Below are 15,929 nucleotides of genomic sequence, written 5' to 3'. Positions count from 1 at the left end.
CACTGGATCTCTGCTTGTTTCCAAGTAGAACCAAGTGTTGAATTTGGATTATGGACCTTGTGCTGATAGCATCTTGCCTTGGAGTGTACTACTCATTGTGCTCCAGAAGTTGAAATTGTTTGATTATAAATTCGAATGAGGAGAGTTTCTTGTTTCAATAATGAGGACTTTTCTTAAAGGTCTCTGACTGGAGTCCTTGCTTAGCAAAATGTGATCATCCCTTAGGTGCAGCACTTCAAGATCCCTTTGCTTGGCAGAGTTAATAGCTTTGTGACCTTCTTTTGTGTTTTGGTAGGTGAGGATGGCTTTTCAGACTTGTCTGTGGAGCAGGAAATGCATAGTTACTTTCGGAAGGCAGCAGTGAACTTGAAGGAGATTATTAAAATACCTGGAGTCTGGGATATCTTTGTGAAAAGCTATGTGGATGTAAGGGCATGTTTTACAGATGGCTTCCTTTTGTGTTTCCCTGTCTAATTTTCATATAAGATGCCCATATGCAACTTATTTTCTGTGTGTGTGAGTGAAAACAAAGTATTTCAAAAGCAACACATTTGTATATGCATGTCACTGGCTTAGATATAGAGCATAATATACTCCTGGTAGAGCTGCAGACTGAACAGAGCACAAAAAGAACTTTTATCTGTGCATTGTCAAGAAAAAGAAACAGACAAAGAGCTTGCATGTTTTGTTTTCGTGGTGCTGCAGAAATTGGAGCATAGCTGCTTTAGTTTAAATTCCTGAAACCAATTTCTCTGGTTTTCGGCAGAGCAGTGTTTTTTCTGGATACATGAAATGTTAGAGACACCAAACGTGCAGCCCCTCTGTGTTTTGGTTTGGGTTTTTAAAATATTTGCCTAGGATTTGTAATTAAGAATTAATAGTTTTAAAGAGTTTTTGAAGATTAACTTTTACATTTTGTAAACACTGCTAAGTTCTGACTTCTCTAAGCACATCTTGGGGAATTTTCCTTGGTGCTGGCATCTGCCAATTTCTGTCTTTAGAGATATGGCATGTGCCTTCAGCATCTCTATCCAGGGAGCAAGTGCTGGTAATTCTTTGACAATTAAGTAGTGTTAAGGCATTTTCTCCCAGAGTAGCTTCTGTGTGTGAATTCTTGTCTCTGTGCTGAGAGTAGCCAGTAAAATGAAGATAGGTGGGTATTAGCATTTTCTAATATGCTGCACCCTTAGATACAGACTGTGCTGTTGGGTGGCTCTGCTGTGGCAGTCCAAGATTAGTTGTTAGAGTTGGGTTTGCCTGTATCTGACAAAGTAATGAGATTTAACTTCCAGTTGTTGGAGTTCTATGGAGACCACAATGAAGCCCGCCAAGTGTTAAATGAATATGCCTACAACTCCAAGTTTCCTGCTAACCCCAATGCTCACGTCTACCTCTATCAGTTCCTCAAGAGGCAGGGTGAATCAAAGAAATCCCTCATATCTGCACTGAAGGTATGTATCCCTTAGGAGGTACAGTCTGTGTCACTCGTTTTGCGTGGTGGTCTGACAGCCTGGTTGAACCCTGTAACATTATTATTCCCCATTGTATTCTTTGTGGGAAGTAGATGGTTAGAGGGAAGTTAGTGGGAGGGAGCAGAATCCTTTACTGTCGTAGAATTCCAGTTCTTGTTTTGCCTTTGACTGGTACATTGCATCACTTTTTAAAGTCAGTAAGCAAGCCCAGAGAACATGTTTGCACGGTTCCAGAAGTCTGTATCAGCAGTCTTGTGCATAGCATGCATGGATTTCTCTTCAATATTGTACAAATTATTAAATGCCTTCTCTTGCACATATTGATCCTGTCTAGCAATTAGTTTCTTTGCTTGTTTTCAATGAGCTGTGCATTAAAGCTAAAAGTTAATGTCTGCTGGTTGTTGCCAGACAAAACCTTGCTGGCTTAAGCTTTTAAATTCCTGCTTTCCTTGCCCTCTTTGATCTTGGTACTGCTTGCAAACCATATTTTGCCACTTGATGGCACTAATGTGCTTTTGTTAGTGCAGGTGTTGTTTAAAAACAGCTTTGTAAAGATTAGACTTTGAAACTGTAGTAGATTGGTATGAAATTCTCCTCAGTGCATTTTAGCAGTGGCTTTAGATGTGAGTGTCTTACAAGACAGAGATAAATCAAAGAAGTGGTGTGATAAATCCAGAAACTGATCCAATGCACAGAGCAGTAGACAGGGGAGCTAGAACTGGCCTAGGGAGGAAATAATGCTGCCTTCAAAAAAGGGGACACTGGATATGGATTTGGGCTGCTCCTTCAGAATGTTGTGTTTGCCACATGCAGTGTTTGTCAGCAGCCATCAAGGTATTTCATCCATGGTGTCACAAAGTAGTGTCAGATGTGCAAAATGGACCTAGAGATGCATTCTTTATATCAAGGCACCAAAGTACCAGATTGCTTAGTTTTCTGAACTAAAAGCACCCACAGCTCTGAGGCCTGTGCTTTTCTTGGTCAGGTAGAAGTCTTCAAAAGCTTTCAGATTAAAATAAATAACCTAGCTGGATTTTGTCTTTTATTTTTCAGATCTTGCATGATATTGTTCCTTCACATGAGCTAATGATAGATTTTAATACCATGCTTCAAAAATCAAGTAAGTCTTTACCTTTGCTCTTTTTCTTTAGGCTAATTTCAGAAAATTATTCTAGATTATGCTGCAGCGTTTTTTTTTGCTTTTGAAAGTAGTTTTGTTAGTTAAGAAATAATACCAAAAACCAACCGAAATCCCAACTTTCCAATCACCATAACTTCTTAGTTGGATGTATGAGCAGTCATTTACAAACTTGTATAAACAAATGCCTTTCTCATTTTAAAGGCTGAGCAAAACAAACTGTTGTAAGGCACAGTCAGGATCTCAAAAATAATTTTTTTTTAGGCACCTTACTCTGAATTCTAAGGTCTTCATTCCATATTTGGGATCTGTTTTATTTATTCTTTTGTTTCTAGAGGACTTGGGATAGATCTATTCTTTAGTTCATTGGTATTAATCAAACAAGAAAATTTTCCTTCTCTTCAAGGAAGCATTATCTTCAAACTGGTAGGAAAGTCTTCCAATTTGAAGACTGTTTTTTTCCATGCTGATCAGTTGTATTCCAAACTAACTGTCTTCTTGTGGCTTGGTATGTCCCAGCAGGTCAACAGACTGGTGAAATGTCCATTAATAGAGATTGTTGTCTTTTCTAATATGATGAGGGTTAATGGCTTTAAACTGAAAGGGGAAGGTTTAGAAGAGATTTTGGGAAGAAATTCTTGACTGTCACAGTGGTGAGGGACTGGAACAGTTTGCCCTCTCAGAGAAGCTGTGGATGCTCCATCCCTGGAAATGTTCAAGGCCGGGTTGGGTGGGGCTCTGAGCAACCTGGTCTAGTGGGAGGTGTCCCTGCCCATGGCAGGGGGTTGGAACTAGATGATCTTTATGGTCTTCTCTAACCCAAACCATTCTATGATTCTTCTTTGGGAGGTGGAAAAATAGACCTTTTGTCTTAAACCTCCCTTTTTCTGTTCATGTGTGACATATTTGCAAACTTTTCATAACTAATGAGAACAATCTTGAGGTTTTAAAGAAACTTAAAACATAAGTTATGTTTATTAGTGTAAGTAGCAGCATTTGGGGAACCAGAATGGAGAACTGTATTTCAATTGTGGCTTACTAATGAGTTCATCCTGTTCTGTGTAATTCATTAATCAGCCTCATCTTTTTTCCAGAGAAAAGAAAAAAACGTCGACTGGGCCTGGAAGTTATTTTTGCAGCCTTGGATTATGCTGGCTGGAAAGAAAACGCAAAAGCATGGAGCTGTTTGGCAAGACAGGTGAAACAGATTGTAATGTAAGTAGGTCTGATGCAATGTGCTGAAAGAAATGTGTCAAGTCTCCACCTTTGGGCAACTGACAAAATGATCCTCTGTGCTCTAACTTGGCCTTCATTTTTGTCTTTCATACACAGCTTCAGAGTATCTTGAAATATACTGGGCATCCTGGTCATTGTAGGGGAATGTCACTTCCCTGTTGCAGATAGTTTTATAGAATCCTAGAGTAGTTTGGGTTGGAAGGGACCTTAAAGACCATCTTGTTCCAGCCCCCCTGCCATGGGCAGGGACACCTCCCACTAGAATGGTGGTGTGGGCTGAGCATGGCTGGATGCCAGGCACCCACCAAAGCGGCTCTATCCCTCCCCTCTGCAACTGGATAAGGAGAGAAAATATAACAAAGTGTTCATGGATTGAGAGAAGGACAGGGAGAGACCACTCACCAAATACTGTATTGGGCAAAACAGACCCAGGGCTTCACTATCAAAGTGAAGAACTTCTTTCCAATACCTAAACTAAATCTGTCCTTTGTCAATTTAAAGCCATTTCTGACCCAGGGCCTCACCATCAGAGTGAAGAACTCCTTCTTAAAATCTACTCTAAATCTGTCCTTGGTCAGTTTAAAGCCATTCTCCCTTGTCCTGTTCTACCTGCACTTGCCGAAACTCCCTCTCCATGTTTCTTGTAGGTTCCCTTGAGGGGCTGGAAGGAGTTTGTGTTGCTGAAATGCTTGGTTTAAGGACGTTATTGCATAACAGTAATAACTGTTTGGGATAAGTTACTCTTTGAGTATGCCTGGAGTAACACAAACCTTTCCTAAGGACAAACCAACCCCTTCATACTACTCGTTTGTTGACAAACCTGGAGAAACTTCCATATTAGTATTGACAAACTGGCACACAAGTGAAAGGCTTGCTTCATTTCACACCATAATCTGTGTTACTGCCAAAGCTAAATAAGACTGCTAGAGTTCACTTCCAGCCTCACAGGTGTTTCCAGGGATTAAACAAAAAAGAATTAGTTTTATATAGAAATGCTTGTATTAGTGTTTTGGTTTCAGTATAAATTCAGCGTCCCTATGTTGGCAATTTAGGAGGCTTGTAGCAAGCTGATTATAACATTCGCTGTCTCCTAATAATTTTTTCCGTCACAATTTAACCTTTTCTGTAACTTGTTTAACCTTTTTCCAGCTCTGAGAAGCATCTTGACTGGATCAAGCAAGAGTGGAACTCCAGGAAGGACTGGTGGCCAGCCTTCCATTTTAGCCGTTACTTGGCAAAAAGGAATTGGCAGGAAAATAAAAGCCTTTCATATGAAAAAGCTCTGGTGGCTGGAATCCTACTGGGAAAGGGTAATACAAAATGATTTTTTTACTTTTCACTACGTAGAATAGAAATAATGTCTAGTTCTGGCCCTAATGACATGGGATTCTTGTCTTTGGAGCTGAACGTGAAAGGTGTTTAAATTGGTTTGATATTTAACAGTGAGGCAACTTGTCTTATCCTGGTTTAGAATTCAGTTTTATCTGGCCTTGTTAAGCAGCCACAGTACTGTTTGTCTTGTTTGACCTTCAAACCATAACTTCAAAAATGCACAACACTTTCCTGTGGGAATATTGTGAGGACTGCAGGGAGTTTGCTTGCTGGATGCCAGCCTAGGCAGTGTCTCAGCAAATACTGGGGGTCAGCTGGTCAGTAAGGACCATGGGGATGTTGTAATGTAGGAAGGAGGTGGGAGGGTCTTGAATGAAAACCATCAGCAGTTTGGTAAGAAGGTGAAGATCACTACCTCTTTAGTAGCATTATTTGGAATGCTTCCAAAACCAAGGGGAGGATCTGGCCAAGAATCAGTTGCTAAATTGAGAATGGGAATATGGTGTGGAGACAATGGCTTGTACACTGGTTTGGACTTTTGGTTGACAGGCAGCTTGTTCATTGTCAGCTTTTCTAGAACTTTATCTTCTGCACTTCATAGAACAATTTCTCGTATTGGAAGCCGTTTGGATTTTTTTTTTTTTTTTTGCTTTCAGTAGTATCAGATATCTCCCAGCTTTTACTTCCAGATGGCTAATAAAATCATTCTAGTTCCAATTTTCTTGAATGAAATTTCAGTACTTACTGGTGTCAGTGTGAGTCTCTGTTTTCCTTATCCAGCATAACAAATTAATGTATGATATCAATGTTGCTTTACACTCTTGAAATTTTACTTTCTGATCTAATTTGCAGAGGAAAAATGAAAGAGAAAAAAGTATTTTGCAAGATAACGTGCATTTAGATACATGTAGAATGTTTGCTGGGCTAAATGAGGATAGATTATTTAATGCTGTAGTTGTGTCTCTAAATGTGCATGTCTTGGATTTTAATACCTTTAATTACCAAAAAGTTTCTTAGATGTTTGCATTTATTTAAACAATATAGCATTTTATATTTGGTTGTATCATGATGTAACTTAGTGTTGGGTTTTTTTCTTTCCTTAGATTGCAAATACTTTAAACATATATCACACCAAGGCTGCAAAACTCAACTGAAAAAGTTTCGGATGCTGAAGAAGTTTGTGAACAGGCACAATCCTGTCTACCTGAGAATATCTGGTCCTCCAGATTCCTCTGTTTAGCCTTGATGAGAAGGTGTCTTTAAGGTTCTTAGTGTACTTTTTCCTCTCTGTAAAACTGACTGCTGTGTTGGTGCTACTCCAAAACTTCTAGGCAGACCTTATTGACTCAGTACTAGACTTTTTTTTAATATATTTATGTAAAAATGCTTTGGTTTGTATTTATTTTATAATAAAATGCATATAAATCAACGGATAATGTTGAAGAATTTCTGTAATGTTGCTCTCGTATTTGTGTGAAATGCAAACAGTGTTAATTTCAAATACATCTTGAAAGAGCAGAGGCACAGAAATACTGAGAAATTCTCTTCCTGCTGGAAGAGACTTTTTTTGCAGTCATGTCCATGAGTTGAAATATGCAGTGTTGCTGTGTTTGGAAAGCAAACGTTGATGTGTTATCACAAACTAGAATTCCAGTTTGCATGAAAACAACAACTAATTGTTTTCCAAATACTGCTTCTGTTTTAATGCCAGATCTGTAGAATTCTGGAGGGTGAAGTGCTTTGAAGCTCCCTCTGGGATTGAAATAGATGTCTTTAGCAGCAGAGTAGCTTATGGATAAGTACAGTTGTGCTTTTAAAAACTCAGTGTTTATCTGGGATTTTGGTCTGGGTTCGCATGGGTCTTGTGAGAAGTGTCTTAAGACAATGTGTCTTAAACATTAAGTGAAATACTTGCTATAACTATGTTTTGTTACAGGCAATTACTCATCATTCCCAATCATAGTACTCCTTTACTTCTGACTCCCTAAGAATGCTGCTGCCTCATTTTGTAATAGTCAAGGGGTTGTGTTGGAGATCTTCAACTGGGTTTTGACTATTTTAATTTAGATTACGAAGTTTCAAAATGTTCTTCCCCAGCATCCTGTAGGGTGACGCCCACCCCTGGAAAGCATCCCCTCCTTAGGTGAGAGAGATGATCCAGACTTGCTCCCAGTGATTCATCTCACTGGGTTTCATGCCTGGACATTGGGGCTAAAGCTGTCGTGGGACATCCCTGAGAGGCAACCAGACACAGTGCCCTTCATTTGGCTTCTTGCCTGCCATTGTGCCCCTCTGCTCCCCTGGACTTGCAAAGATGAACCTTTGATGAGCTAGTGCCTCTCCTGTGATGACCCTGGCAGCATCCCAGCAGAGTATTGCTTGGGCTTCCCCCTTCCATTGTCTGTGTTCCTTTGTGGGTGTGCAGAGGAGCTTTTATCATTAACCCAACACAAGCAGTATGAAAGCTGAATGCTGGAACCACTGGTGCTTGGTGAGAGCTCCCATGTAATTTCCCTTTGTCCTCTCAGCTTCCTGTGGGAGATGTGTGTGCCTTGCAGTGATGCCTTAGGTTTTAACTTCCATATTTTTCAAACCCTGTACTGCCTAGTGTGTAACTCTGAAGTTTCCTGTAGCCTGTTAACTCCTGCTCTCTCGTGCTAGGTAGACATAGCAAAGCCTCTCCAGGCCTGCTCTCCAAGGACACTCAGACCGTCCTAGGCCCAAAAGTATAAACCAAAAGCCTCTAAAGTGGGGGCAAGCTTGGGGAAATGACATCATTAACTGAAGCTTTAATTGGAGAATTAACCCTGATATGCAAATGAACCAAACCTATACAAGTGTGAAGAACTCGTGACCCATCATCCATCTTGGGTCCATTTTGAGAGTAGCCTCTGGCTCCCCAGGGTGTACCTTTGAAGGCCTTTCAAATAAATACCTACCTTTACTCCCTTATTCTTGTCTAGTCTCTGTTTTTAGGTGGTCTCTGAAGGCATCATCAGCAGCGGAGACTCTGTTGAGGAAGAAGTGTAAAACAGCATCAGAGGTTGGGATGGAGGTAAGGAAAGTGAGAGGATAAAAGAGGCGCTTGATGTCTGAAAAAATCTGTTAATCCGTTGTGGTGCTTCCAGCTTTCTCCTGTGACCTCTGGAAGCAGGGTTGCTGTGGGGGATGGTGTCCTCTCCTGGTGCTAGAACGACCATGCTGCAGTCAGCAAGTAGAACAGCACAGTCACAGCTTTTGTGTAACTGTCCCAAGCATTGCTCTTCCATGTCCTGCAAGAAACTTGCTGTTTGCTGACACCACAGTACTTGCACCTGAGACAAACCTGCAGATCACAAGTCCTGAGTGAAATTCCTGTGCAAATTATTCACTGCCCACAGGGTTTTCAAGCCTGTGTGTTGTACTTTGAATGTGTAACTCAGTGGATTGGAATGGTTGTCTTTGGAAGAACCAAAGTTAGGAAGTGTCGCCCTCCAGAACAGGCTGAGTCCAATGTGTACAAACCCCCGCATCCACAGCTGATAGGATAGCTTGCTCAAGCATTATTCACCAGAGGGGTAAGCGTGCAAAGGTCTCATGCATTTTAAATCAGTTTAATGTCAACTGGGATCAAACCCACAAAAATCAATTGCCTTAAGTACAGTTACCATAGAATATCATAATCAAATTGTGCTGATGCCTTAAATTTTTTTTTTCCTTCACTGTTTCAAAATTCTCATTTTAACCCTGAATTTGTACCTGGATTTGTGGGTAACAGCAATATCTGTAAAACTTTCAATCCTGAAGTTACTTGTTCCTGTGGTTCATTGCTGCCTTAACTTGGTTGTATTTTATGACCCCCGTTCAGTCTTTATGAACCCAGACCCAAGTTTGATGCATTTTAAAAGCTGAGAAAAATGGTAGTTAGGAATAGAAAATTGTTCACTTGTGCCTTGTAAAAGGGGAGAGATTATCAAGTTCTGTGTATAGGTATATCATATCTCATGTTTTTGTTATTCATATTTCTGGGTGAAGGATTTTTCAGCCAATTTAACCTAAAATGTAGGGATTAGATTTGTGAGCACTTCTAAGGGCAGGAGAAATGTCCGAAGGGGAGGGTTCAGCCATGTGACGTGTGAAATACCAAAGAGGCAGCCTGGAGGGTGTCTCTGATGCCAAGTAGTAAACTTCAGAGAGAAAGGAAGAGGGAATGTAAGCAAACCTCAGGGAACGCTGAGCTCCAGGGCTGGCAATTAATAAAACACAGAAGCTGAATGAACCACGCAGTGAAGAAGTCTGGGATTTCTATACATCTGCCTAAAGAAACCTACGCTGAAGGAAGTGAATGCTTGGCCACAGGCTGGAAAGAGCAGAAGCAGCTCTGGAGTTTCTTTTCCTTGCCCACATGTGTGTGGTTGCCTCTCCTTGTTGTGCCTCACAGGCACTCTGCTGGGACATCCTGAGTGTCTGGATTATGGGCCGCCTTTCCAGCCCCCTTTGCCCTTGGAGTTCTGCTCTGCCTATGAAAACTTTGTCTGCTATGACCAGGAGAGAGACAACAGCATTGCAGCAAAATACTGGGACATCATGGATTACATGGATCCCCAGGGGCATAAACTGTGTGGAACATACATCAAAGATATCCTGTGTCAGGTAGGGAAGAAAAATACTATCTGTGTCCTACACTTTGGGCTGGTTTGGGGGTCAATTGTGGTTCTGACAGCCTCTTTTAACCAGCTGTGGTGCTGTGAAGGGAGGTGTGGGAGCAGGGGAAGGGTGGGCTGGCAGGGAAATGGCACCTAATCCTCAGCAGGCATTTTGCAAGGTGCTTTGTGTAAGGTGCATCACTGGAATCTGGCAATATATTTATGAAAACATTGCCCAGTGAGGATGGTGATTTTCCCATAATGAAGGAGAGAATTACAGATCAGTATTTACCCTCCGCTTGCAGCTGCAAGGTGCTGGATTGCAAGTTCTACAAAATCAATGATAAGGGAATTACAGGCAAAAATGTTTGGATCTCTGGACTGCATGGAGGATATTTTTTGGTTGTGTTCCTGTTGAGGATGCTCCAAATGGTGTGCTTGTCAAAGTAGAACAGAATTTCACAGGCAGTGGTTTCACACAGCTGCTGCAAGGTCCCGAGGCTGCAGTCAGTGTTTTCATCAGTGCTGTCTCCCCACTGCCCACCCAGCTCGTGGAAAGTGTGCAGGGAGGAAGGACCAAAGGCACTTTTCTGCCTGAGCTCCTCTGCATCCCTGAAATCAGAGAGCAGGACCCACCTGCCTTTTTAGCAACTGTTAGTCATGCCAAGCTGCACTCACTGCATGCCAAAACACAAAGCAGCCAAAAGACACAGTTAATCCTTCTAAAAACATACAAAACTCTTGTAGTTAATATTTCCTGAGCTCTAAAATGTTATCTGTGTTCCAAAATGTTTCCACTCTTTTTGGATGCTGGCAAGATTTTGGCATCTCCTTGGGGTGGGGGATACACCTTTTCAGCACTGGGGCTGAAAAAAATAGCAGAGTTCTTTGTCATTTTACAGTCGGTAAACCAGCAAAAGATGTGTTACAGATTCTAGCAGAAACACTGGTGTTGATGTTGTGAAGGTTCTTCTATATGATTCAGGGAGAAAAGAAACATTATAAAGATTACTCTTGCTTCTTTGATTCCTCATTCTGCAGGGCACAATGTAATTTTGCACTATTTCTAAGTATATTTTGTAGAAAAAAACCCAAACCGCCCTTATTTTCTTACAGATTTTCAAAGTTTTAAGCTATTACTCTTTTCCTGATTTTTTAGAATAAGATTGCTGTTGAATTTTTGAGGAGGAGCTTGTGACTGATATGTGTTGCTCTTCCTGGTCAAGTTGGTAACAACTTGAAATGAGATTGGGTTGTCTGCCAGATATTATTTCCCTGTTGAATTAGTGAAAAGAGCAAAGATTTACCAAATGGTTTTGCTTTAGTGAAGTCACATGGAAGGGATGGAATTCCCTTCTGCCACTTCCACAGTATCCTCACAGTTTGGAGCAAAACAAATTTTGAGAAAGTGGTGTAGGTACTTACTGATAAACCTGAATAGTAGCTGCTCTAATTTAGCAAAGACAGCATTATTTCACATTTTTTGGGGAGATCAGAGCAATGGCCACATGTGGTAACAAAGCAGCTCATTCAGTCAGGTGTTCCTTTAGTGCCAAAACTCACTAAAAGCCAGACAACCTTCCTGGTGTGGTAATGAGTGGGGTGCTGAGTGTTACCCAGAGGAAGCTGGGTTTGGTAACTGCAGAAGTTTCACTGGCCCTGCAGAGCCCAAGGGGGAGGCCAAGGAGTTCACCTTACCTTGGCAGTGCAGCTCAGTGTTTCTTAATGGTCAGGGGATTAAACAGGGATGTGTTCTGGATCATGGATTTGCTGCTGTCACTCGAAACCAGATTAATTTCTCTTAAAAACTAACAGGTTAGAAGAAGCATCTAAAGCAATCTGGCTCTGCTGGTAGAGATCAGTCTGCATCTAGCAAGATCTGGGTCTATTTTAGCTCCCTACACTTGTTCTAAGCATTTAGAGATTTAGACCCTCAGCTGAGCTGTTCTAGGATTTAGCTTAAAAACTGAGTATGAAACTCTGAAGAATGCTTGTAATATTGTTAAAGAGGTGCCGTGCAAGTTGCAGGGCTAGAAAATTTCCCTGGATGCAAACCTTGCTACATGTGCTAGAGCAGCCGTTTGGCTGGTAGCTGACAGAGTGCTTCCCTACTCAGAAAACTGCTACAGGAGGGGCTTAAAAAATCAAAAAGGCCAATTAAGCCTTGTTCAAGCTGACTGAAAGGCATAGGATGCGAGCCAGTGCAGGGAAAGCAGCAGATCTTAAAACCAGTTTTAATCTGAGGCCTGATTTGATTGCTGAATGCATTCTCTTTATGAGAAACTATTGCAAAGCAGCAGAGAAGTATCAATATGATCTTAGCAACTTCTGCTCTGTTGTTTTTATGAAGTGATGAGATTGATTTTCCTTCATGCTTGAGTGAAGTGAAAGGAGACAACCAAGAGTGGCTGCAAGGCCACCTAATCCTGGGAGTTTACACAGACCCTGAGGAATGGCCTCCCTCTCATGTATCTCGCTGGATCCATGTGCTGCAGGTGTTGTTTTGGCAGGGAAACACTGTGTGGGAGGCCCCACGGCTGGAAAAGCATGGCAGCTGCTCAGGGATGCTGCTCCACTTTTTGGAGGATGGAGTGTAGGAGACCTTTCTGTTGCAGTCTGTTAGCAGAACAGAGTTGAGGAAGCTCAGAGGCACTGAGAATACTGCTTGTTTCAAAGGAAGTTGGTTTTCTCTTTTTCTTTCTCAGGTTGCTGGTCCAGGAGCTGGACTCTGTTCACACTTATTTGAGAGAAATTAAAAGAAGTTTTAAAGGTGTTAATGAAGTAATCACTTCTGAAGAGGACTGAGAGTACAAAAAGACAAGGACACTCACCTGAAGCTTTGACTTTTGGGGGTGGCACTCAGGGCCTGGTGGTGCCCTTCCTCATTCTGAGAAGACCTTAAACATGGGAACAATGGTGTGGTTCTGCCAGCTGGCACTGGGCTCAGACAGTAAGGACAGGCCTGGGGAACTTGGCTCCCCTTTGCAAGGTTGGAGACTTTTGATTTGGGAAGAGGGAGAGGTTCCTTACAGATGTGATGTGGAAGCACAGAAACCAGGTTGTTCTGTGCTGCTTTCTGGTAACCAAATGGCAGCAATGAAAAGTGAGAAACTTTCTACACCATCCAAAAGTATGGCCAAAAGTCCCTGTGTGTTGCTGTGAGCAAAGAGAACAACTTGCTTGGAAGTTTGGAATCAGGGTCTGTAGTCTTCACATTAAATATCCTGGGAAGGCTGCTACTTGCACCAAAAAAAATTTCAATCCTTGTATAACTGCCCAGATTTTTAAAATTAATTCTGTTTAATGAAGCGAGCTTGTTTAATGAGGCAGAAAAGTTACTAATGTAGTAGTTCTTTCCTGGGCTGTGTACGTACTTATCTTCCTCCATCTGTGCCCAATAAAAGATCTGGATAGATTGTTCTGGGCTGCTGGCAGGAAAACCAGTAAAATAACATTTCTGTAGAATGTAGCCTCTTCTTTAACTTCTGCAACCTTGTGCTGATTAAAACACAAGTGGGATTTGAATGGCAACATTTTATGGAAGTTCTGGCCCAGAATGTTTGCAAGATGAGGAGTTTAAATTTTAGACACAAATTCAAACACAGTGCTTGATTTTCAGAATTTACCCTACATTTTACACAGATAAACACTTAAAGGTATTTGAAGGAACATAATTTTAGATCTGTATCACTTGAAAATGTTGCCTGCAGTATTTTTTTCGTGATGGTCACAGGAATTGCATGAGATTGTATTTACTTATTTGAATCACTTTTAAATCTTGCCTGCAGTCTGCTTCAGTAATACTGTGCATGTATCAGATTAATTTAGCCTGTATATTAATCAGTGTACATCTTTAGCACCTACAGTTTCTTCTGGCAGTTTCACCTGCTTTTTTTAACCTGGCTCCTATTACCTTCATCTACTCCTTCATTTTTCTTCTGGGGAAAGTAAGCCCTATCCATCTTCTCAATGTCACTTGTGATATTTACAGAGCTCTGTCAGGTTTTTTCCCTGCTTTGATCACCTCCTCCAAGACTGCTCAGTTCCACCTTACACCTTACTAAGCCTCCACACTTGTACTTCTGTTGGGAAGAATTTTGGTGCAGCTGACTGTGCTTTGATAAAGGAAACTGCTGCTGACCTCTAAGTCCATTTTGGCCACATTCTGAGTGACTTTCTACTGCTCCATTTCATAGGGGGCTCTTTATGTTCTCTGTGTTGCTAGTTTTTCATTTTATTAACCAGTTTGCTCCCCTGAAGGTGTCTCAGCTTCTCCTGGATGAGTGTCCACAGCCACATCTTTAGTTTCCTTTACTTTCTGGGAATGCTCTCCATATGCTGCACATCTCTGTGATGCAGAAAACCCTTGGACCCCTCTAAGAAGCCTGCCAGGACTTTGTTTTGACTACTGCTCTGAGCTTCACCTCAGCTGCTACTCTGCCATCCGCCTGCTGACCGGTGCACCACAAGCACATCCAGGAGTGCTGCGAGACGAACAGGAGCCGCTTCTGCCACCTCCTGCAGCTCCAGGATGAGGATTACTGCTTCCCCCAGGTGCTGCAGAACTCGGCCCTGAGCCGCAGCTTGGGCTCGGTGCTGGAGGAGCGTGGGGGCTGTGTCCAGCTGTGCCTGGCCGAGGTTGCCAATGGCCTGAGGAACCCGGTGCTGATGGCCCATGCCACTGACCAGACCCACAGTGCCTTTGTACCCAGGCAGCTGGGCCTTGTCTGGGTCTACTACCTGATGGCAGCCAGCTGGAGGAGCCATTCCTGGATATTCAGAGGATAGTGCAGGCTACCCCATGGCTGGGGGATGAGAAGGGCTTCCTGGGGATGGCTTTCCACCCCAAGCATAAGGACAACAGGAAGTTTTAGATCTATTACTCATGTAGATAAGAACTGAGTGGAAAAGATCAGGATCAGTGAATTGAAGGCTTTCGCATCTGATGCCAACAAAGCTGACCCACGTTCTGAAAGGTAAAGTTCATGTGGAATGCTACTCTATGCCATGATGAGAAATCATTTTCCTCTGTCCCCATCCAACCCCCAATATCAACACAGGCTGGGGATTGAGAGCAGCCCTGCCAAGAGGGACTTGGGGATGCTGGTGGGTGAGAGGCTGGACATGATCCAGCAGTGTGAGCTTTCAGCTGAGAAAGCCAAACCTGGGCTGTCCTGCGCTGTATCCGAAGCAGTGTGGCCAGCAGGTCAAGGGAAAGGATTCTGCCCCTCTACTCCAACTTCAGGAGATCCCACCTGCAGTGCTGCATCCATCTCTGAGGTCCCCAGCACAGGAAGGACATGGACCTGTTGGAGTGAGCCCAGGGGAGGCCACCAAGATGATTAGGGGCATGGAGCACCTCTCCTATGAGGAAAGGCTGAGAAAATTGGGAGTGTTCAGCCTAGGAAAGAGAAGGCTTTGGGGTGACCTAATTGCAGCCTTCCAGGAAGCCTTCCCTTCCTGAAGGGACCCTACAAGAATGATGGACAGGGACCATTTGCAAGGGGTCTTGTAGTCCTTTGTAGTGACAGGACAAGGGGGAATGGTTTAGATTAGAGATTATGAAGAGGGTGATGAAGCCCTGGAACAGGTTGCCCAGAGAAGCTGTGGATGCCCCATGCCTGGATGTGTTCAAGGCCAGGATGAATGGAGCTCTGAGCAACCTGGTCTAGTCAAAGGTGTCCCTGCCAATGGCAGGGGGGTGGAACTGGATGATCTTTAAGGTCCCCTTCCAGCCCAAACCAGTCTATGATCCTATGATTCTTTCCATTTGCAGAACCTGCACATTCCCAGTCATCCTGGTTCAGGTGTGTGACTGGCCTGCTATGAAACTATCAGCGTCAGGTTGGCTCAAGGTCACACAGCAAACCAAAGTGGATTGAAAAGACTCAGGAACTAAGCTTCCAAATTGTCTTCTCTCCCTATCTTGTACTCTTGTCTTCTACAGAGCAGTAACAGCCCTAAGTCCATTACGGAATTAACATCTGCCCTAAGAGGTTTGTGCTGTTGGAGAGGACATTTCACTACAGTACTATACACTCATTTTATCTGTCATGTGTGTACCTGCCCTGTCCCCTGCTAAGAAAAAAACTAATCCCTTCCTTGCCCTTCCCTTCCTTTCCCTGC

General features: G+C 42.6%; 2 protein-coding genes across 2 annotated transcripts in view; both read left to right on the top strand.

Annotated features, from left to right (window-relative positions):
- Positions 1 to 6,624, top strand: part of TAF1A (TATA-box binding protein associated factor, RNA polymerase I subunit A) — a 10,900-nt gene extending 4,276 nt beyond the window's left edge. The window contains exons 5-10 of the mRNA XM_008630541.2: positions 296 to 426; positions 1,293 to 1,451; positions 2,526 to 2,592; positions 3,705 to 3,825; positions 4,996 to 5,156; positions 6,282 to 6,624. Coding sequence (XP_008628763.2) covers positions 296 to 426; positions 1,293 to 1,451; positions 2,526 to 2,592; positions 3,705 to 3,825; positions 4,996 to 5,156; positions 6,282 to 6,418 — 776 coding nt within the window. The 3' untranslated portion in view covers positions 6,419 to 6,624. The remainder of the gene's footprint in view (positions 1 to 295; positions 427 to 1,292; positions 1,452 to 2,525; positions 2,593 to 3,704; positions 3,826 to 4,995; positions 5,157 to 6,281) is intronic.
- A 1,603-nt stretch (positions 6,625 to 8,227) lies between these two features.
- HHIPL2 (HHIP like 2) overlaps positions 8,228 to 15,929 on the top strand; it is a 16,485-nt gene continuing 8,783 nt past the window's right edge. The window contains 7 exon segments of the mRNA XM_008630540.2: positions 8,228 to 8,233; positions 9,425 to 9,470; positions 9,473 to 9,809; positions 14,125 to 14,266; positions 14,268 to 14,538; positions 14,541 to 14,688; positions 14,690 to 14,779. Coding sequence (XP_008628762.1) covers positions 8,228 to 8,233; positions 9,425 to 9,470; positions 9,473 to 9,809; positions 14,125 to 14,266; positions 14,268 to 14,538; positions 14,541 to 14,688; positions 14,690 to 14,779 — 1,040 coding nt within the window.

This window comes from Corvus brachyrhynchos, unplaced genomic scaffold (genome assembly GCF_000691975.1).
Source record: "Corvus brachyrhynchos isolate BGI_N302 unplaced genomic scaffold, ASM69197v1 scaffold101, whole genome shotgun sequence".
Lineage (NCBI taxonomy): Eukaryota > Metazoa > Chordata > Aves > Passeriformes > Corvidae > Corvus > Corvus brachyrhynchos.
This window is presented reverse-complemented; position numbering and strand designations above follow the sequence as displayed.